This window comes from Aythya ferina (assembly GCF_964211825.1).
Source record: "Aythya ferina genome assembly, chromosome: 7".
NCBI lineage: Eukaryota > Metazoa > Chordata > Aves > Anseriformes > Anatidae > Aythya > Aythya ferina.
Window position 1 is genome coordinate 23214569 of NC_140302.1, and position 22487 is coordinate 23237055.

Below are 22487 nucleotides of genomic sequence, written 5' to 3' on the forward strand. Positions count from 1 at the left end.
CGCTGCGGGCGGCCCCTGGCCCGGCTGTACCGGGGATGCCCCGGAGCGCAGCCCCGCTCCCGGAGCCGGGGGAGCCGGCTGGTGCGGGGCTGGGGGCTGGCTGCGCCCCCCCGGTGCTCAGCGGCTCAGTGTCCCCGGGAGAGCACGGTGGCCTTGCCGAGGGATTCGCAGCCGGCCTCCCCCTGCGGTCTGCTGAGGCCCAAGCGTCTTGCTTTTCAGCTTTCATCTCTCTTCTTCCTGTGGGAGGCATCGTTATTATTGGTTTTTAATGGGAGAACAGCTTTAAGTTTGTGGTCTTGCTAGGAAACAAATGTATTGCTCTGGAACAAACATTATTCTCGTGCCTAGACCTGATGGAGAGTGTGGTATGCAAAAGTGATTTATCAGCTTCAGAAGTATGTGCTGAATACCCCCCCCCCCCCCCCCCCCATTTACTTAAGGGGTATTAACTCTTGCTAACAAGTCACCTAGTGCTGGAACTGTTGTGTCTTCCCTGGACCACCACCCAGGACAGCCTTGAAGCAGAGGCTCAGGAACTGGAAAGAGTCTTTTGCTTACATCTCTGACAGGCTCACTAATGGCAAAGCAAGAAGCTAGTCAGAAAACATCATGGAGTTCCCCCCAAATTATTATTATTCATTATTATTCCTCCCCACTCTGTCGTTCCAGGGAAGGCACCCAGATCCACAGTGACCCAAGACACAGCCTGCATCCTTCCACACCCTGCTCTAGGTCTGATGGAGAAGCTGAAGCCCAGACCACCTGCAAGAGACATTGCCCATGTTCCTGGTGCCAGGAGTGAGACTGGAGCAGAGACTGTGTGACATTAGCATGTCAGTGCTGGGGACCCCCCTCGGAGCCACAAGAGGCTTTTGCTGCCATGGACCTGCCCTGCAGCCCCACCACCAGCCCCTCTGCCTTCAGGCAGAGCCAGACAGCCCTGCCTTAGCTGGGCAGGGCCGAGTGAGGGATTTATAGGAGGTGGCTGGTGGGGTGAATCAGTGCTGACATTTAACAGCGCTGCCTCCTCCTCACACCCATGAAAATGGGCCACTTTGTGCGTCACTATGTCAGCAGGCACACAGGCATGAGGAGCTACCTAGGAGACCTGTGCTCCTTGCTGTGTTGGGAGAAACTCTCCCCCTCTGCATAAGAGGCAGCTAATTTATTTTTTATTTTTTTTCCCCAAATTGATTAATTCCCTGGGATTTCATGGGGGCTCTGTGCTGTTTCACGAGCTCTTGCTGGTTTTCCCTTTCTACCTCCCTAGCTCCAGTGGAGGAGCACCGTCTGGTGCTCTACTCGGGCATGACTTCCAGAGGTTAACTCGTAACCTCCTTTACCAGACCTTCCCCTGGGCTGAACTTGTACCACCCAAGGAACAGATCTCATAAATTGCCCTAAACAGTACCCAAAGGGACAGGGAGAAGTTCAGTCTGCTCCTGCCTTTCTGTGTGCGAGTGCTGGGGGTGAGCACATGGCTGCTCCGTCCCTATCATGGCCATGTGGGAACCGTTGTCTGACACTACCCCATATTTTTGCAACAGCAGGCTGTCACCAGCCCTGAAATGTCCAAAAACCTTATGCTGAGAATATCATAAAGACAATTTGGTTTTGTGCACCCCTGTCAGCGCTTTGTGTCAGCGTTTGGAAGCTAGGTACCTGTGTCAGTGGTTACTCATTAACCTGCAGATTTCCGAGGGATTTCCCAGTGTAGGAACTGAAGGCTGCGAACTGCGGGGTTCCTTTTCTTTAGTTAAGTAGGTGCTTGGGAAGCGCTCTTGTCCGTAGTACCCTGGTCGCCGGAGATCCTCAGGCGGCAGGATGCACACCGCTGCTCTGGGCGAATGCACGGAGCCGTGGCACTGCGGGAGTAGGAACCACAAGGTGGCAATCTCTCTCCGTGCTTCTACTGGCAAAATAACCCTGGGACGAAAAGTCTCGGGCAGTAACTCTGTAAGGCTGCAGAGGCGGTTGGTCACGTCTTGTATTTTCCATGTGCGCTGTCAGGTTTTCTCTTCCGTACATTTCTCCCTTTAGGATGAAACTCTCAGGCTCGAAGAAGTGGCACTGGAGGCTGCTTTTTGGTAACTGCTCCATCCTTTGCCCCCAAGCGGGCAGCAGATGCAACTTGTTAGATCGCTAACTACCAAGACTGCTTGTGTGTGTGTTGGCAGAGCTACCGTGTGTGTTGGCGAGGTAGTTTCCTCCTTCACTGGCGGCACTGTCTGTGGCAGCTGCTTCTGAGTATTGCTAACCTCACATTACACCAATGCACGCTATAGTTGTGCCAGGATCCTGCTTCATGCAATGAGATGCCTCTGCGGGAGCAAAATAATCCTGGAGCTTGGACCAGGCAGTGACCTGCAGGCTGGGTTTTACATACGGTCTGGAGCAGCCTAGGAGGCAAGGGGACTACAAAACTTTTGTGGCAAGAGCTCAACTCCGTGCAAAAATGTGGAGGAGAAAGAATGCTCGGTTCGGGGCGAAGCTGCCCTGGTCCTGCAGTCTCAAACACACCATCTGTTGTGATGAGCTGCATCTAGCTCAGGACATAGTTGTGTTCCTGCCAGATGTTAGCTTACATGTGCTCCATGTAAAAGTAAACTGGTGCGAAAGCTGTGGTCTGATGTGCTTTCAGTAGGATTTGACCTGCATAAGTGACGACGTGCTAGCCAGCCTCTCGCCGAGAGGATGCACTCCAGAAGTTGCAGGTGTGTGGCTGGAGCATGTTCAATGATTCAAGATAGGAAATATCTTCCAAAGCTCAAAATAAGACAAAACAAACTGAGCTTTAGCACATGCTCAATTGATTGAGTCTTTGGCAAAGTATGACATGAATTTCCAAGGCTCTCACTGAGGCCTGTCCTGGCTGCATCCTGCCTCTTGAGTCCTTCGGTGAGCACCATGTGGCTGCCCTCATTTTCTTCGAACACTACAGTCTCCTCCTTTTACCTGTTCTCTGTTGTGACATTGCTGTTCAATTAGCAATAATGACCTTCTCCCTCTGCAGCTTCTGTGCCGCAGCTCTCAAGGTCCACGACCCCTGCCTGTGGGGATACCCCTGATCACAGCTGTCCTCCTCCAGCTCTGACAGTGCAGGTCCGGGAGGAGGAGAGAAGCATGGATATGGGGAGTTTGGTAAAGCCCCTTCAGATCAACTTGACTTTGAGGTCTGAAGTCAGAGTCCCAGAGGCTGCGGGCTGCAATTCGCTTCCTTCCTGGTGGAGGAGAGCCCAGGGGGTCTGGTGTCCGCTGGTCCTCCAGAAAGGGGCGAGGAGCCACTGGGGGACTGCTGGTGGGGATAGAAATGTTAGCAATTCCAAATCGTGATGGGAAACAGAAGGAGTAAAGAAAAGCTGGATTTTTTTTTTCCTTTTTTTTTTTTTTTTTTTTACTTCCCCCCACAGAAAGTGGGAAGAAAACTAGCAAGCACAGAGCTGGCTTCTCATGGAACATGTCTGCAACATGATTGTCACTAATGCTCTGCAGCCAGCTGAGAGAAGATACTTTACCCAAGTAAGTGAAACAAGCACTGAGACGTGGGATATATGATAACTTCTGAAGCAGAAGGAATAAGACCCCAGGCAAAGGAGCTCCAATTTTTTCCTCTTTCTGAGGCTGTGGTGTTGAATTAACTCCTTTTCTCTGTGTCCTGGACATGGTTACTGCAGGCTTGCAGAGCTGTACCCAGCCTTCTGGATGTTGACATGTTAAGCGCTTGGTTTGCGATAACCAATTTTCCCCTGAAATGATACCAAAAGGTCTGCTGTTTTGATTTAAAGTGTTTTCCAAGTATTTTGGTTAATAGTTAAAGACAGTCCACTCCAAGAGAATCTAACTTGGGGAAGCCATGAAATTTAATTCATTTCGGCAACTTAAATATATAATCAGGGACATATGGTAATACTAAATACAGGGGGAAATGTCATTGTTCAAGTCAAATTTCTGCATTCAGTCAAAACCCAATAGTTGTAACATCAAACTGTACTTTCCATTGTACAGGAAATAAAGCATCATTTTTTCAAAGCAAATAGACATGCAATTGCATGCCTATTATATTGCTTATATTGCTTTATTTTTAGCTTTCTCCATGTTGCTGTTACTAAAGGGCTAACAGAAGGGAAACTGGAGAGAGAAGAAATGGTACAACACCCAGATCCTGGTAGAAAGGACAAAGGAGATGCCTGGATACGTGCTCTTTCCTTGCAATTGTTTCTAGCTGAGAGTTTACTGTGCTAGGGACACCGCACCCCCCCTGCAACCTTCCCCCTTGTTTCTGCAGACCTGCCAGCATTGAAACAGTGCTGAGGTGAGGCTGTGTTGCCTCAAAGGCTGTGAAAATACTTCTCATTTCTCTTTGTCATTGTGCAACTTTTTTCTCCTGTCCCCTTGCTCCTAAGATGGGAGAAGGAACTATGTGGTTGTTGGTGGTCAGTGGGAAGGATGGGTTTGTACCAGAACCACGTGAAGCTGCAGGCAGACCATGCTCTTGCATGGCTGGAGAACCCCAAAAAGATCCTCCAGATTATGTATTTCAGCCTGACATGTGATACTTGCAGACCTTCCTCTCTCCACCACCACCTTAAAGAGGAGTAGGTCAGGAACTTAACTGTTGGTTTTGAAATTTGTATGTTGAAATTATTCCTTTTTCTGGATTTATTTTAGAGCTTTCACTGGAGAATGGAAACAGAGGGTCAGTCTGAGGTCTATCCAGCATCAGCCCATTTTCTCATGGCTCCCTTAGCATACCTCAGCACCTGCTGGCCTTCCGTCCTTGTTCTGTGGCGCTCATTTTTGCCCATCTGATCCTCTTCATCTCCTGGGTTCTTCCTGGACATCCACTGCTTCTACACTGCCAGCATTTCACTTTGCTTCTCCTTCTTCTACTTATGTGCTTTTCAGTCACAACCCGTAGTTCTCAGTGGCTCCTTCTCTTGCTCTCTAGCCATGAGTTCCACACTTTTCTTCTGTTTTCCCTTTGCAGACCACCAGTTTGGAGCTTTGACACAGCTGATTTTTCCCATCTCTGTAGCAGGGCAGTGTTCAGTTGTCCTGACAGAGCTGCAGACTCTGGTGGCAGAGATGTCATAATCAGACAGACACAAAGGACAGAGCTTTACAATTTTATAATTACCTGACAGATTCTGATTGTTTCTGCCTCCCTGACCCCAGCAGTGTCTCTGACTGGAGAGTGTTTTGGCTGCTGTTTCTTCCTCTGAGCTCCTTCTCCTCGTTGGTCTCTGCACACAGCCCCTTCCTCTTTTTTGTAATTGACTTGTTTGCTCCTCCAGCCTTGCACTTCATCCATCTTCCTATTTCCCCTCTCTGATCTACTCCTCATGTCCGCTTCCTTCATTTTTGCTGCTGGAATGTGAAGCATCTCTCCAGAAAAATATAAGGTCTCTGTGAACTTCTACCATCCCCCCCCCGTATTCCCTCTTCCTTCACCTCTATCATCTCCTCACAGATGGTGGGACAAATACTTGCTTGTGTTCATTCTCAGGCTTGTTAAATTGGCGTATTCTCCTCTTTTTCTTTCACATGAGGATGTGAAATGAGGATAATTCTACCCATTTCTCTGCTCCTTGGGGCTGGGCTCAGTTTGAGGAAAATGTTTATGAGGCTATTGTGATCTTTGGAGCGCTGCAGAGCTACGGGTCTCCTATTGTGTTTGTCCTCTATCTGCTTGGCTGTGACGAATTGCTGCCACATTTGCTTCTACTCAAGATATGAAAGACAAAAGCTAATTCGGACCCAGCCATTGATTAGCACAGGGATATTCATGGGTCTAAAGGGCATCTTCTGCCAAAAGGCAGTGTTACTCCTGGAGAAGATATTCCCAGTCATTACCCACTTTTTTTTTTCCTTGTTTGTTTTGTTTTGTTTTGTTTTTTTTCCTCCTTGCTGAAGAGGCACTGGGCAAAAGGGATTTCTGGCTGCTGGGCCCGGACAGCACCTGGTTCCACCACCTCCAGAGCAGTTCTCACAGCTTTGTGCAGTTGGTGCATCTCAGCTTTCAGGATCCTCGGAACACCTGTTGGAAGTCAGACACTTTGGGAGCTTGCTCGTTCTCTCCGGAGACAGATCTGCAGGGCTGAGGTACCCTGGGCTTGCCAGAGTATTCCTGAAACCATGCATCAAATTAGGCAGATGAAGGAAAAGAATAAAAACAATTTATTCTAGCAGAGAACATGGTACCAAGCTGTTCACAGAACTGGGAATAAAGTTAGAAATCAAGAAAAAAAAAAAAAAAAGACTTCAGCAGCAGCTGCCTAAAATCCAACTTCAGTCCTTTTGTATCTCATGCATCTTTCTGTGGCATCTGTGTACCCCAGCCAGGGAGAGCCCGTGCACTGGTGCCTCTTTTTGGTTCCTGTCCTTTTTTTTTTTTTTTTAATTTTATTTTTATGGGGCTCTTAATTAGGCAGCTACTGAGTCACTAATTAACTGTGCTGTGGCTAGATTTGGAGATACCAGTTTATGTTCCTTTCACACTGGCAAAAACGCAAAGATGGCATTGCCAAATGTGCTTTTCCTGCCCAGGTGGTGGGTTTTGATTGATGCTTTGCCTTTTGCACTTATGGAAGGAGGAAGCTCTCTCAGTAGGCTTGCTTTCCCTGTGCCGTCGCTCAGCTCCCTAGCCAGCCACTCGTCTTAGCCCAGACAGATGTTTTTGCTTGTTACAGAACTTCACAGAACACCTCCATTAAAGAGTAATGCACAGATACTGCATTAAATCAAGCAATTGTCTTCTGCCTGCTCGCTCAGGTTAGACATGATACATCAACACGCTAGAAAATTGTTTCAGCAGTGGAGTTCAGGCTGTGCAGCACCCACCTTTGGGCACTGGTAATTTTAGGAGGTTGCATTCCAGACATTAAGGCTCTTGTGGTGAAAATGATGGACACAGCGGTGCAGAAAGAGCAAAAACCTCAATAAAAAGAATCTGCTGTGCTGTTACGGGGTCTGATGACCACATTCATTGTCCTTGCTCTTCTCAGAAATTGTCTGGGGAAAACAAGTAAGTCAGGCCATGGTACAGGGCAGGCATTTAAGAGTCTGAAAAGAAAAGATATTTTGGTAAATTATCTATGGATCCCGTTCTTTACTTTCACTAGCTGAATTTTCTCCTTGCTGGCTTCTTTTAGAGCGTCCATAACTCAGGTTTACTTGACAGCACTACAGAAACAGACGTGGCTGATATCTTGGGAATCAAAGACATGATGATTTTTTTTTAAAAAGGCTGTCTAGCTTGTTTTTATTCTTCCTAGCCTAATGGAGGTTTGTTTGGTACAGCACATCCTCTGATGATAATAACTTTCATCATTTATGAGCAGACGTTTATTTTCTAGCGAGCTAAAAATGTTCCTCCTAAGGAGGTTTTCCTATTTTCTTTTGGGTCGATGTATACAGCCAGAGATCCCGGTTTAATTTTTCTTCTTTATTTTTTTTTCCTTTTTTATTTTTTTTTCTTTCTGTATCAGCCCTGAAATCCAAAGAGGTTTCCTTTGCAGAAAGCCTTCAGCAACTGATCAGATCATTTACAACAAGCACTTTCTCAGGCAGTAGCTGTGGAAAAGTGAGGAAAAAAAAATGCAGTAACTACCTATGATAACAACGTTAAATGCACATTTAAGTGTTTGTGAGCTGTGACTGACTGAAAGGGTGCCAGACATTGTGCAAATATACACAAAAAGACAGGCCCCTGCTCTAATCGGCTTATAAATTAGAAGGAAAGTACATTGGCAAGAGCAGAAGAGATGATATGACATGCTTTAAATAGTTTATTGGGAGCTGGAGAATTGTTGTTTATTTGGTGATGTTGGGAAAATATTTAATGTGCTTTGGTTAAACTCTTTATAGAAATGCTTCTCCTCCCACAGTTTTCTTTCCCAATGACTATTCTGGAGATTAAAAACAGCAAGTTCAGAGTAGATGGAAAATTGAGAAATGTATTTCCAAATGGCCAAAACCGCGAGTAAATCTTTATAGATAGGGTTGTATTTATTTATTTTTTTTAATGCTAGCCAGGCTTTCTAAAGCAATTACCGTAATCCAAGAAAGGAGCGGCGCTTCGAGCCCGAGCCCCTCCGCCGCCAGCCGAGCCGCCCTCCCTCCCTCCCGGGCTACCGGAGGAACAACCGAGCCTCCTCCCTCGCCGGTAGCCGGGGCTGCCCCGGCTGCGGGCTCCCGGTGGGCTCCCGGAGGGCTCCCGGAGGGCTCCCGGTGGGCTCCCGGCTGCCCGTGCCTCCGCCGACCGCAGGTGAGCGGCGTCGGGAGGGCTTCGACGGCGAGCCCCCGGGCGGTGTGCGAGCCGCTGGCAGCCGGGAGGCTTTGTGTGCTCTGCTGCTCCGTGCCGGCGGGGCCGGCCCCGCAGATAAACCACTTCCCAGCATCCGCAGCTTGCGTTCCGAGCGGGGAGTAAGTGCGGGGGACGCTTCGGAGTAAACACGTTTCCCCTCCGAAGCGGTTTGTTTGTAAGGGAAAAGGTTAAGCGGGGTAAATTGTTTTCTTTCTTGTCCTTCGCTGCATAACGGGTTCGCGTTTCGTTTTAAAACAGAGCCGTGCTTACCAGGAGGCAGGACACGAAATTTCGGCCTGCAACTGCAATGCTTATTTGACCAACAAATGCCACCGGAGCTTTGCTGATGTCTTTTGATAATACGGAAAACCAAAACAAGATAAACAAACAAACCGAAAGATTAAAAACAAGGAAGAGTAAGGCGATGGTTCAGAAACTCGTGTCCCTCCTTGGCGGTGACCCCAAAACCGAGCAACTTCTGGAGGCTCCATGTCCCGGGTCGGTTAAGTGCTATTGAAAACTGAAGTTGTTTGCAGATGAACACAAATTTCCAAGCTTAAATTGCCTTCTTCCTGTCCCGGGATGCCAGGGCTTTGCACAGCTGAAATTGCACAGCCCTTTCCCCCGGATCCTCTTACTTCTATAGCGCTCGATTCCCCGCTGCTCCGCGCCTGGCGCCGGGGCACCCTTTGCTGCTTTTTGTCACCGTGTGCGTGCCCGGCGGCCTCTCCCGGGCTGTTTTGGAGCCCGGCCACGTTCACGGGGCCGTTCCACGACAAATCCCATTTTGTGCATTTCCCGTTAAGCCCCAGCGGAGCTTCCTGCCGGGGAACGGGGTGCGTGGGGGGATGCTTCATCCTTCCCCCCGCTACTTCTCAGCGCACGGGCACTCCGTGCTTCCTCCGTGCTCGCCCCCGGCTGTTTTTTCCCCGGGGCCCGGGACACCGGGAGCAGGCAGCCGTGTGTGCCCGGTGCCCTCGCACCGCTCGGCCCCGCCACCTCCGGACCCCCCGGCGCAGGGGTGGCCGCAGGTGGGTGCCGGCTCCCCCGGGCCGGGCCCGTGACCAGCAGATGGTGCTGCGGGCTCCAGCTGCGGGCGCCCCATCCCCGGGGGCGCGGGGCCCCGACGGCACCGGGAGCTCCGTGCGGCCCGCACCGGGCCCGGCCTCTCTCCGCGGCACCGGGGCCCCGTGAACCGCCGGGGACCGGGGCGGACCACGCCGGCGGCGAAAGGCCCAGGTAGGGCGCGTTACGCGGCCCGAAGCTTGCCGGTTGCCGGTGTGCGGGAGCCCGGGGCTTGCCCGGGAACCGGCAGCCGGCAGGGCAGGATGTCCGCTTCGGACGGGCGCACCGGGAAGTGAGGCATCGCCCCCCGGGCAGCTCGGCAGCCCGCTGCCCGGTGCACCCAGAGCCGAAACCTCCGCTGTGCACTGAGCCCGGGCCGTTCCGGCCCGGTACTCGGCGGCGGCTCTCGCCCCGCCGCCCCGGTCCCGCACGGGCTGGCACCGGAGCAGGGAGCATCGGCGGTCCCGTCGAACCGCGCTGCAGTTTCGGGCGTCTCCGCACCGGGAGCATCTGCCGTGGGTCGGCCACCGGCGGGTCCAGAGGGCGGCCGGGGGCTCGATTCCCCGGGGCCCGGTTCCCCGCGGTGTCCGTGCGCCGGTCGAGCCGAGCCCGGATCTCCAGCACGGGGGCTCCGGGCTCCCGCCGCGCCCGTCGGGTGCCTCCAAACCGGCAGCGCTCGGCCCCGGTTGCCGCAGCCCCGCACGAACTCTCCCCGCGGCTGGTGCCTTTAGGGGTGACCGGTTCCCCTCTCCCCTACCCGGGTCGCCGCCGCTGCCTTACCTCCTGCTTACAGCGCTGGGCGGCTGCGCTCCGGTCCCGGTGCCGAGCTCTCCGGTGTCTCGGTGTCCCGGCTACGGCCCGGTTCTGCGCGCTCCGGGAGCTCCCGCGGCGGAAAGCGGCCGCCGGTGCGCGGCGGAGCCGGGGCAAAGCGAAAGCTCGGTGCTGGCGGCGTCTTGGCGGGCCGGCGGGCCCCGAGCCGAGGGGGTTAAACCAGGAGCCTCCCCTTACCTTCAAAAAGTTAAAAATGTCTGGAGCCTGCATCTCTTAAAGGGGCGGTGCTGGCTGCAAGGAGTCTTGGCACCGGCTGCGAGAAAGGCTGGTCAGGGGCGTGAGTTCCCCTCCACCAGCACCAAAACATTGCAAAAAAAGGCAGAGCGCCCCACACTTTAGATAAGGACAATTAGCCACCAGCGAGCCCCTGCAGACAGCGAGTTAATTAGGGGTTTCCTGCTCTCCGGCATGCCCTGTCCCAGCTCCTGCCCCCCCGGGCTCTTAGCCCTGATGGCACCTGGGCTGGCCCTCATGGCCACCTTCTCGCTGCCCTCCCAGGCCGGGGACAGGAGAGCGCTGCCGGTGGAGAAATCTCCAGGTGTGAAGGGAAGGACTCTCATTCTCCTTGATGTCAACACCAAGAGCCCTGTCAGGATAATCAGTGAGAATTTCCTCTCCCTGCAGCTGGACCCCTCCATCATTCATGATGGCTGGCTCGATTTCTTAAGGTAAGGCAGGAGCCCCCCGGCGCCCTCCCCACGCCGCCCGCGGGGCGCCCCGGCGGCCTCAGCCTCCCAGCCCCGCCGGGCTCCGCGCTGCTGGCGGCGCTTGTTGTGACGGAGGGAGCGAGGCCATGGTTTCCATTAAGATGCACATGTTTGCAATGGAGAAAGCATTTCGGAGACTTATCAGTTATGACTGAAAAAATGTCGTGCTCCCCTCGCTCCAACAACCGCCCCTCTGAAAAAAAAAAAAAAAAAAGCACAACATGGGGCCGAGGCAGCACAGGGGAAAAAATAATATATAAATAAACAACCAGCAGCAGGAACGGGGCCGCCTGCCGAACCGAGCCGAGCCTTCCCCAGGTCCCGACGGGCGGAGAGCGGGGGTGTCGGTCAGGTCTTCAGAGCCCGGCGCTCCCCGGGACTTCCAGCCCCGCGCTGGGGGCAGAGCCGGGCTGCAGCTGCGCCGAGCTGCCGCGGCCTGGAGGCGCTGGGACGGCCAGAAAGCCCCTTCCCTCCCTGCTGGGTAAGTCGGGGAGGCAGAGCGGGGCTCCGCACGCCCGCTCCGAGGGTCCCGTCGGCCGCCGCCTCCGCCTCGCTGTGCTCCTCCGTGCCCGCGGGACGGTCCGGCACGGCACGGCACGGCTGCGGGGGCGCACCGCTGCCTCCGCCACGCCGCTGCACTTGTCCGGGGGGTACCGGGAGGGGGGCACAGCCGGGTCCCACCGACCTCCAAGCCGCCACCAGGCGGGGCGGCCCCGCTCCCCCTCCGCACCGTTTTGCCGGCGCAAAGCCCCGCAGCCGGGCGCAGCTGCGGGGGTCCCCGCTCCGCGCCGTGCCGGGCCGTGCTGTGCCGTGCCGGGCAGGGCGGCCGAGCCGTGGCGAGCCCCGGATCTCCGCGGCCAGCGGGCCGGTGCGGATGCGCGTAGGGCCGGGCCGTCCCGCAGCCCCCTCAGCCCCCTCTCTCCTCTCCCCAGCTCCCGGCGGCTGGTGACCCTGGCGAGGGGCCTGGCCCCCGCCTTCCTGCGCTTCGCGGGCAAGAGGACGGACTTTCTGCAGTTCCACAACGTGAAGAACCCGGCCAAGAGCCGCGGCGGGCCCGGACCCGATTACTACCTCAAGAACTACGAGGACGGTGAGCGGCGCCGCGGGCCGAGCCGAGCCGGGCCGGGCCGTACGCGGGGGGCGGGCGCGGCTCCGGGGTGTTCCGGGGGGCTGCGGGCACCGTGCGGCCCCGCTCCGCCTGCCCGGTCTCCGTGGCACCGGCAGCGCCGTGCGCCCAGGCGGGGCCGTGCCGTGCCGTACCGTGCCGTGCCCGGGCGGTGCTGCCCTCCGGGCACCGTGCGGGGGATCCTCCCCCTTCCCTCCCGTTGCCGGAGTATCCGGCGGGGGCCAGTCCCGGGGAACAAAAGGCCCGCAGCGGGGAGCAGGGCTTTTCGTGTCCCCCCGGCTCCTTTCGCTCCCGCACGGCACCGCAAGCCGCAGAGGGACCGGACGGTCCCCGGGTCCCCGCGGGTCGCGCCCCGCTCTGCCTCTGCACCGCCCTGCCCGGAGCCTGCGGTGCTCTCGGGGATCCCTGCCTTTCCCCGGGGACCCTGGCGTCGTTCCCGTGTTTCTCCGCCCGGGGCTCCCCGCCGCACAACCGGGCTCGGTGGCGGCTGGGCCGCCCGGTCCCCGCCTGCCGCCGCCGCTCGTCGGTGCCCGGTGGGGTCGTTCCCCGTCCAGCCCGCCGTGCCACCGCGGCTCTGTCCCAAATTCACTCGCTCCCGGCTTTCCTCTGCTCCCTTCCTCCCCGCTCTCGTGCCCTCCTCCCCGGCGGCTCTGCAGCTGCACAAAAGTTTTTCACCTTTTGTGGCCCTTAATTTGCACAAAGGAACTTGGTAGAAAAGTCAGGGCCGAGTCTCCATCCTCAGGCATTTATTTTAAGAAGCAGAATACCATGTCCGCATGCAAGAATTTATTGATTTTTCTCCGTTGCCTTTAAAAAAAAAAAAAATAAATAAAAATCTTACTTATGACTTAGAAAAATTAGCTGAAGATATTTCCATAAGTAATTTTGAAGGCCAATTAATGCCAGACAGATCCCAGTGGGCAGTTCTGTGGAACAGAGGAAGTTTTGCAGAGATCTAGTCAGCAGCACAGTGCTGAATGGAAAAAGCAGATGCGTTTGCCAGTTTTCTGATGGCTCTCCCTCCCGCTGTTCCCCCTCATAATGTCTGATCTCGGCGAGGTGAGCGTCCCTCTAGTCCCACACGCAGGCAGGTGGGTAAGTCTGTGTGCTCCTTCTTTTGCCTGGTCTCTGACCCGGAGCAGTCCCGATGTTATAACTTGTTTTACTTTTCCTTCTCGTAACAAATCTCCCGTGAAGGGTTTGTTGTAAGCTTTGCCTACTGAGATGAACTTGTGGAGCAATTGCTGACCAACCCTGCTGCAGCCACCTTGGATAGGAGGAATTAAGTGTAGCGCATAAAACTGTGGATGGGATTCATACAAAACCTTTGTAGGAATAAATTTTCCTACTTCAGCCCAAAGGTCAATTTTTCAACAACTTGCAGGAGAGAACTTACACTTATTAAATGTCTTCACAACAGCTTTCATGTTAGGGAAGGACTGAAAGCTTTTTTTTTTTTTTTTTTTTTTTTTTTTTCAGTTAGCCTCGTGGCAATAAAGTTGAAATGTAGCAGTCCTTCAGAATGAAGCTTCTCATAGAAGTTGTAACCACAGGTCTTAACTTTTCATCACTTAAATATGGAACAGAACCATTGCAAATGTGGGTGAGGGAAGGAGGGGACACATGTGGTGTGTATCAAGCATCAGTGTAAATCAGAAAGGTGTGGTAAAAGGGATTTCCTGCCTGGAAGCAAAGCTTTCTTATTTGTTCTTAAGATCTGTGTGCAAACTCCGGGGCTAGAATTGCTAGTAGCTCTCATCTTTTTGTGCTGAGGCTGCACCGAGTGCTTCACTAGAGGGATCCAGTTCTCCAAAATGAAATCCTGATGCCACTGCAGCTCTCTGCCCCACTGTACTGGATCTGAGCAGCCATGTTCTCCTTTCGGAGCGCTGCTCTGGTTTTCGTTCCCTCATCTGTGGCTTGTCCGGGATCAGCTTGGGCTCAGGGCATGCACAAACGTGTAACCCTGCCCTTGCTTCGAAGAACTTGTGAGCTGAGCAGGCAGCACAGAAAAAGATGGCAATCAGTATCTGAGCATGGGAAAAGCCAGCAAGTGCCCTGCTAGTTCCCTTCCCCCTTCCCGAGTTATCTGGGGTGCTTTGGGTTGTTTTCTCTGTGCGTGTGCTTTTGTTCGGCCAGCAACTATTTTCTGAAATTTCTTGTCTAAGCTTTAGTGGCATGGGTGCAGGAAAGAATTTATGGGGCTTGGTTAGTTAAAAAAGAGAGATTAAAAGAAATCTGTGAATGTCTAAGCCTGACACATAACCTTGGTGATTTTTAGTGGTGTGACAAGTCATAGCTGAGTTGTTTTCTGCTTTGAGCAATTGTCTCTTTTCACGTTTGTCCTGTGGGTGCAGACAGACTCCAGGCTTGTGAACCCAGAGCCTGTTCTCTCTTTGCAGCCCCCATGGATGCTCCCGTGCTTTGTGTTTCCACGTGGCCCGCACATAACTGGAAGGGAAGCGCACATCTTATATTCCTCTATCTCCTTGCAGCTGCAACAACTCAGTAATGTGCAGGGCTGAGAGGCAGAGGTGAAGGGCATGTACACAAGGCTGCTCTGAGAACTAGCAAGCACCTTCTGTGAGAGGTGCTCACGCTGCACCTCTGCATGCTCATGCGCTGCCTGAATGCGCTGGCTGGGACATTCATGCAGGCAGCAACAACAGGGCTGCTTTGCAGCATCCTTCATGGATGCTCTGCACAATGGCAATGCTTGCTAGAGTTTGAATGAATCTCCAGGCAGGGATCTTTGCACTGCAAATCCTCCTCTGCTACCCCACTGCCCTCCAGATCAGGTTCCTCACTGCTGCCTTTGATCGTCTTTCAATCCCTGTAGTGCCTCACCTTTCTGATGATCTGAAATTTTCAGAGGTTCTCCCAACTCTTTCCCTCTGTGTAAACTTACATTTATTTCCCTCTCAAACTGTTAAAATCATGCACACCTCCACCTTTTGAAAATTGTCTTTACCTATGTCTTCCTTTGGGTTCACCTGCCTTTTTAATTTTCTCTCTCTCCTATACTCAAAGGGCAAAAATGCACCTTACAGTTGTACCTGGTACTGGTGCTTTGGGTTAGGAAGCACCACCTCCCACCCTCAAACACACGCAGTGACAAACACCAAAGTGTAGCCATTCACTTCACAGAGCTGGATGTTTGTGTAATTTTTGGAGGCTGTATGTCAGGAGTAGATACATTAGGGATCAGCTTAGATGGTACCTTCTTAGGGTGTACCTGGAGGCCCCCTGATTCACAGGTGAGGTGCCAGCACAGCTCAGTCTCCTGCCTTGTCTCCTTAGGTCTGCAGCTTTCAGGCAGGCAAATGCCACTGGAAAATTGTTGGGGTTTGGCACAACAGACCCAGCCTTTAGCAGAGTGCTCTGTAGTACCTTACAATCCTGGTTTCATCTCCTCTTCATGTTCAGCCACCTGAGTGGGGCTGGAACAACTGGGCTCAGGTCCATAACTGATATGGATTCACCAGTGGTAATTTAGTGGTTCAACAGCTTATTCTACAGCCTTGAATTCTTTCCCTGAGAGAGTGTGGGCGAATCCAAGGGTTATAGTGGTTTCTTTTTGCTTGTTTCTAAAGTATACTTCATTTTCCTGCAGTAAAGCATTCCCTTTAGGCTTCGGGGTCATTTTTTTCTTGCACAAATTCTTCCTGGAAGCAAGGACCTGGATGCATTGTAAAACGCCAGGTGTGTATGGCATCCTTCCTTTGTAACCCCGAGCAGCCTCACCCCGCCCCAGACCCGTCATGTCTGGGCAGTTAGGGTAACAGAGCGGTGAGTGATCTGCGGCGGCAGCTTGCAGTGCCCACAGAGAGGGCGTGTGGCAACTCGTTTTGGCGCTGCATATAAAGCTGGCACAGAAATGCCATCACCTGGTGGCAGATTTGTTCATACCTGACAGAGGAACTTGTAAAAGCAGGTGCCTGTGAAAAATGGATTAGGTGCAACCTAGGGCATGGGGTTCCCATTGATGGCAGCATGTCCGTATGTATCTCCTGAACTTTGTGGAATATCACAAGGTTATCTGAATTTTCTGTTACATTAAATCCCTGTGCACAGTGCGCACTGGGTGGCTGCCAACCCGTGTAGCCCATGCTTTGCACAGTCAGTCTCTAAGCCCCCGATATTGGGGTATGACATTGGCCTGCCTGATGTCTGCTTACAATAGAAAAACAGTTTATTGTGTGCCAAACTCTGGTACCAGGAGGTGGGGCTGTACTGGGGACTTTTTGACACTTGGTCAAGAGGTGCAAGGTTTTTGACACAAGAGACTTGCGTCTCCCTTCAATACAGCTTCTCTCTGTGTGCCCTACTGAGTTTGTTTTTCCTCACCAGCTGTGCTGAGAGTTGTGCTTTGTTAGCTGGAGGTGCTTCTCTCCTGCCACAGGCACACGTCTGATCCCCGGGCAGGTGGTTTGGAGAGCTGGTGTCTCTTCTGTTGGTTCAGCAAGGGGTGCTACAGGTGCCATCCTAATCCTAGAGCCTGTTCTGGAAGCTCCCCGCTGGTGTTACAGCATGAGCCTGGTAGGCTGAGGTGAAGCCTCCTGTCCTCAACTGCCTCATATGTCAAAGAGAAAGAGACCAGTTTTGGACAACCTGCGGTGACATAAACATTGCTTAGAGTTTCCCTCTGTGCATATGTGCTGTAAAGGAAAACTCAAGGGAAAAAGAGGAGTTTCTTGTAACTGAAATTTTTCAAGACGTGTTGGCCCAAGTGCATGGCCTCTGGGACTTCTTCATCTTTTCACAGCCTACTGGGGGTCTGTGGCTGAGAAAAGACCAAAGGACACTTGCCACACACCGACAGTGTGGCCCTGTGTGGGTCATGGGAGGGAGAGGGGAAAGGGAGCACATATACATGCTGTAGGTAGTGCGTAGGGAAAGTTTTGGAGCTGAAGTGCATATGGACAACACATTTCAAAAATACTCTCTTAATTGCTGGTAAGTTACTTCCTTCTATTTTATTTCCTTTTTTGGAGAGGATACAGGGCATCTGGAAAAATGGCCAATTACCACAAAAACCTGGGAAAAGACATGTTCCTTATGCCTTCCATACTAGTCAGGAGATTTTGCCATATAGTGTGGGAAACCTTGTGCTGTGCTGTGTAATCCTGGCTACTGGGTTTTGTGGGCATCCTTTCAGTCTGGGATCCACTCCTTCAGACAGCTTTCTATACCTGGCACCGCACCTGAGCTTGGAGGTTTGTTCAGCAGGGGGATTCCACCTTCCACCCATGCCAAGTCTGTATTGCACAGGCTGCTTCTAGGATGCTGTGCTTTTAGAGTATGTGTGAAAGTCTTAGGCATTGTGTTGAAAGGAAGACAGTAAACTGCTAACTGACCTGAGGATTCCTTTATATTCTTTCAGCATAAAATTGGCATCTTCTACCTCCTGCACTTGGGCTTGTTAAAGTTACTCCTTTTGCCAAGTGGCACTTCCCTTCACCTGGACCCCGAGTTCTCAGGGTGAGAACATGGGAATGACTGGTCAAGGATGCAGAGGTGTGTGCCAGCATGCTGCTGCTCCTACCTGCCTGCCCCTTCTGGCATGTTCCTGCTGTCTGCTGGATCTGGAGCCTGAATTTATGTGAAGAGTCAGTTCAGGCCAGACATGAAAGGCAGAGAGGTGATTACACGCCAGCTAGTGCAGATGCCTTAACCATGTAATGTGTGACTGCAAGTGCTAAGAAAGGAAAGAGTGCAGTGAAAGGTAGGACTGTGGCAGCATCAGTCTTGGTCAGATTAAATTTGACAAAACTGCCTCCTGAACCCGGTGAAGGTCATCCCTAGGGTGTCTGCCACCAAAAGTGTTGGTCCCCAGTGCCTTCCTTTTGCTCTGTGCTGTGTCCTGCTGCTGCTTGCCTTGCTGGCTCTGGCCCCTTTCTGATCATCTGCCAAACCAGCAGAACACTAATTCAGGAAAATAAGGCACCTGTTTTTTCTGTGGATTTAGTGAGCAGGATGATGAGGGTCACCGGGGGTATGAGGACAGCAGAGCAGTGAGGGTTATTGTCTTGTGGCTGGGATTGCCGCCTTGGCTCTACCAGCTCATAAAACTGCTCTGAGTGCAGCAGGTGTATCCCAACGAGCTGAATCATCCTTTTGTCCCCGTAAAAATAAACAAACAAACGAGCTGTCCTTTACTCAAGGAACCACCTTCTGTTTCTGATCTCCCAGAGCACCTGTTTGTCTGCCTGTGTCCCTCGGCAGCTTAGGCATCTGTCCTCTCCGAGCTCACAGAGGAAACAATTGCTTTTTCACCCTCTGAGTGTTTAAAACACAGCTCCTCTGGGAGACTCACAGCAGCTCAGGCATTGCAAACACTCTGTCCCAAAGACCAGCAGATCCTCTGACGGCCTCTGGTGCTCTGGGATTTGCCAGGCTCTTGTAGAAAGCTCCACATCTTGGTGGGAGCTCTGCAGCAGCCTCCTGACTGCTGGGTCCCAGGGGCTGTAAGCACGGAGAGAGATCCACAACCTGCTCTGCATGGCGGGGGCTTCTGTGGAAGGAGCCCCCATGCTTAGCTGTTTCCTGGGAAATAAAAAACAGCCACAGAAATCACCTTTCATGAGATAAGGGAGATACCTCTGTGCAGGAGGTGCTTCCAAAGACCGACTGTCTATCTCCATTTTTCTTGTAAAATTTCAAACTGTTTTGCAAGAATTGTGCATGAAAATTGCTTTATAACTGCAGGAAATGGCGCAATCAAACAATGAGATCCTGATTAGTTAGCCATTTGCTGCTATATGGGTGAGACAAAAGATTCCTGTGGTTATATGTTTCATTGTTTCTAATAAGCATCCTAAATTCTCTAAAAAACATTACTTTTTTTTTTTTTTTAAAGTTCTGCATTTCCTTCTATGCTACATCTTCTCATGAATTAGAAATAATTCATGCAAAATAATGTGAACAGGGGAAATGCGTGCGACTTCCTATACAACTGGGTTCTAAATTGGCTGTTGCCATTCGTGGAAAATGTTTTGAATTTATTATGGATTGTTCTCTGAATGCACTTAAGGAAGTATAAAGCGAATCACTGTTAGGAAGCATTAGGAAAGAAACCCACTGAGAGCATTCTTAGGCTATAAGCATGCTGTGCTATAGTGGGACCACACGAACCCGTGCAAGGAATACATCTGTGTAGGATAAGGTGATGGAGGCAGTCAAAATCACAGCTTTCAGACACAGATATCAGTGTATTTTCAGCTTGGGAAAAATGACTGATGATATGATAAATGTTATGAACTCAGAGGCATGCAGAGAAGACAATTTGGGAATAATTATTTCCTTGCTTTCATTACACAAGAAATAAGGAGCATCCAGCGGAATTATTACATATAAAACAAACAAATATGATTTTTTATATAGTGCGAAATAACTTGTGGAACTCATTGTCAGGGAATTTTCCCATCTAAAGGAAAGGAATGAGACGAATCTGTCAGAGGATTGCCTATTGAAGACAGACACGGTGAGGATGCAGCTTCTGGCTTGAGAAATCTTTAGGCTTTCTACATCGAAGCCGTGCTCCTCATTTCGTAGGCAGTGGGCTCTTTATGACAACTCCGGGAGACCAATCTGAGTTTTAAAGCACTTTTAAAGGCGTTCATTTAAAAAGTAGGTATTCTCTAAGCCCGGCAACCCGAAATGGGTTCAGGTTTTGCCCGGTGCCTGCTGGATTTCTGCCATGAGACCGCTTCTCCCGGCTCACCCGTCCGTGGGGGGCTGCTCGGGAGCCTCAGCGACTTCACGCCAGCCCCGAGGGCAAGCGGCTGGCTCGGGGGGGGCGCCAGGAGCTCGGCCGGTCCCGGGAGCTCCGGGCGGGGCAGAGGGGAGCTGTCGCGGGGACCGACCGGGGGGCGATGCTGCGGGCGGCTCCGGGCAGCCGCAGCTCACCTGGCCGCCACACGGGTGTGCTCCCGGCATACCGCATGGAGGCTCCCGGGCCCGGCACCGCGCCGCCGCCGCTGCCGCCGCCGCCGCCGCCGGAGCGGGGACCCGCCGGAGCGGGGCTGGCCCGCAGCGCCCCGTCGGGGCTGCGCCGCGGGGACCCGCCCGGGAGAGCCGCGCCGAGCCGAGCCGTGCTGAGCTGGCCAGGGTACTGACCCGGCCCGGCACGGCCCGGCACGGCCCGGCCCGGCCGCTCCCTCCCGAGGCAGAGCTGCCGGCTTTGGAAACCATTTGGCGTCCTCTGGGGCTCTCACATCTGGAGTTCTTCTCTCTCACTTCTGGCAAGAGACGCTTGGTTTCTTGTTGTGCTGGGTATTTTTCTTCTTCTCTTTTTTTTTTTTTTTTTTTTTTTTTTCCTTTCTTAATTTCATTTCGACTTTTGGTGTTTGTTTTTATTGCTGCTCCATGTTCCAGAAGGCAGTGTCCTGTTTGGGGACTGCCCTGCCCAGCGTCTCCTGGGGGATCCTTCTCCTTCTCCTTCTCCTTCTCCTTCTCCTTCTCCTTCTCCTTCTCCTTCTCCTTCTCCTTCTCCTTCTCCTTCTCCTTCTCCTTCTCCTTCTCCTTCTCCTTCTCCTTCTCCTTCTCCTTCTCCTTCTCCTTCTCCTTCTCCTTCTCCTTCTCCTTCTCCTTCTCCTTCTCCTTCTCCTTCTCCTTCTCCTTCTCCTTCTCCTTCTCCTCACATCTCTCCCCTTCGTTTACTTTCAGACTTGTTGGCCATGGGTTCTTTTCCCTGGGTTGCTCTTGCTGAGGTTTCCCTTGAGTTTTCACAGTGGCTGTGCCCTGCCAGCCCTCTTCCCTCGATGCTGCTGGTCTGTGACCAGGCATTGAGTCCTTTGAGGAGCCCTCTATCCCAGGCATCCACCCAGCATTTAATCTGCAGCTATGATGAGCGTGGGCTCCACCTCCAGATGTAGGTCTTGGGCAAATCTCTTGGGCCTTTGTGCCTGAGAAGCAGGGACCACCAAATGCCTTTTTTTCTGCTTCTTGCACTTTTGCAGTGGCAGCTTTCTGGGAACCCCATGAAGCTGACCTCCAGAAGAGTGTCCTCACTTTCCATGCCCTTCACACCTCCCCCCACCACATCAGCATTCAGCTTCTGTAAAATAACTGGGGATTTGTCTCAATGGGGTTTGCCATCCCCGTGCTAATTCCTATTACAGCAACTTCACCACCTAAGGACAGGCACCCAAACACTGCTCCTGCCCCTCATTTCTGGAGACAGTGCATGCAGGGCTGTCCCTTCCCCAGCATGTGCTTGTTGTGACCCGTGGTCCCCAAAGAGAGGGGTGGAGGTGTCACACAGGACTGCTGCCATGTCTCCTTGCACTCTCCAAGGTGCTGCCTTGGCCTCTGACCACAGCGACAGGGCCCAAGGTCCCAGGCCACTGCTTCCTCCTTTTGGGCCCATGTGGGCTGTGGTCTGGGTTTTAGGAGCAGCAAAAGCACGCCTGAGCAGGAGGGCTGTGTTCTTTGAATGTGGCTATGCCACTGCTGCAGGACCAAGAGCTCACATTGGCACCCTGCAGATCTCTCCTTCTTCACAGTTTCTCTGATCCAGGAAGCTTTTTGTCCCACTGGAGGAGACATCAGTCTGCCTTTTCACCAAACCCATCAAAACTGTTCTGGGGTCTTTGCAAACCTCACAGAAATGGCTTGTCCTCTCCAAATCCCCTTGCTGGATCTCCTAGCCTTCAGTTCCTCATCATCTGACAGCAAACAAGTCAGCAGGTTGGCCAGGCTCTTATAGACCCCCATGGCAGGCCTGGAGTCCTGCTCCTGCCTGGTGTGGAGGTGAGCTGAGTGTTTGTCCTGACCCACAAGGCATGACCTGAAGAAATTCCCTCCATCCCTATAGGGGACAAACTTGTTTTGGTCCAATGCAGATAGTGTGGCCTCCAGCCCTCCATGTCACCCTCGGAGGGGGTTCTCTGTCAGCCCAAGGCAGAGTTTGGAACCTAGGTTTGCACAGCCTCAGGCTTGACACCTTGAAAGACAGGAGCACCACTATTGGAAACAGCTTCGGTGTTTCTTGATGTGCATAATGATAATGGAGCTGGAGAATGCATGTGGAGCAAGAAATGTCTCTCTTCTGATGATAAGCTCCTTCGGAAACTTCTAGCTAGATGGGAATTAAACCAAGGAAAGGGCAACCTTGTGACGCAAAGGGTGACCTCATGCAATGCAATGGAAGGACTCCAACTTCCATCATTCCTTATCACTGCTGGCTGCCTAAGGTTTTGTAAGAATTTGGTACAACATATGGTGCCTCTGGATCTGAGCACATTACAGTGTTCCTTCAGCTCAGAAAATGGTCTCAAAAAGACTGTTTTGTACCCCTGCCCTGTTTAGAGACTGGCCACATCTTATCTGATTCTTGTTCTCCCCTGCTATCCCCAGCTTTGCATTTCCCTGGCAGGTGAGTTGTTCTAGGAGAGGGAATATCACATTCTTATTCCACAATATGACTTTAAAAATGCTCATATGAAGATAA

General features: G+C 52.4%; 1 protein-coding gene and 1 long non-coding RNA gene across 4 annotated transcripts in view; one reads left to right on the plus strand and one right to left on the minus strand.

The window, feature by feature from the left end:
* Window positions 1-108: 108 nt before the first annotated feature.
* Window positions 109-10288, minus strand: LOC311440127. Of its 2 annotated transcripts, none has more exons than XR_014695219.1 (3): window positions 10151-10288; window positions 1663-7572; window positions 109-237 (listed from the first exon to the last, which is right to left on the minus strand). It is a non-coding gene; the product is annotated as an uncharacterized lncRNA (long non-coding RNA). The 2 variants fall into 2 exon arrangements; XR_014695220.1 differs by lacking the exon at window positions 10151-10288 and having other exon boundaries at window positions 1663-3746; window positions 4753-9309.
* Window positions 10289-10600: 312 nt separating this feature from the next.
* The window catches only part of HPSE2 (heparanase 2 (inactive)), a 97326-nt gene continuing 85439 nt past the window's right edge, over window positions 10601-22487 (plus strand). For both annotated transcript variants that reach the window (XM_084526597.1, XM_084526598.1), the window contains exons 1-2: window positions 10601-10869; window positions 11841-11998. In XM_084526597.1, the coding sequence (XP_084382723.1) occupies window positions 10610-10869; window positions 11841-11998 (418 nt within the window). In that variant the 5' untranslated portion in view covers window positions 10601-10609. The remainder of the gene's footprint in view (window positions 10870-11840; window positions 11999-22487) is intronic.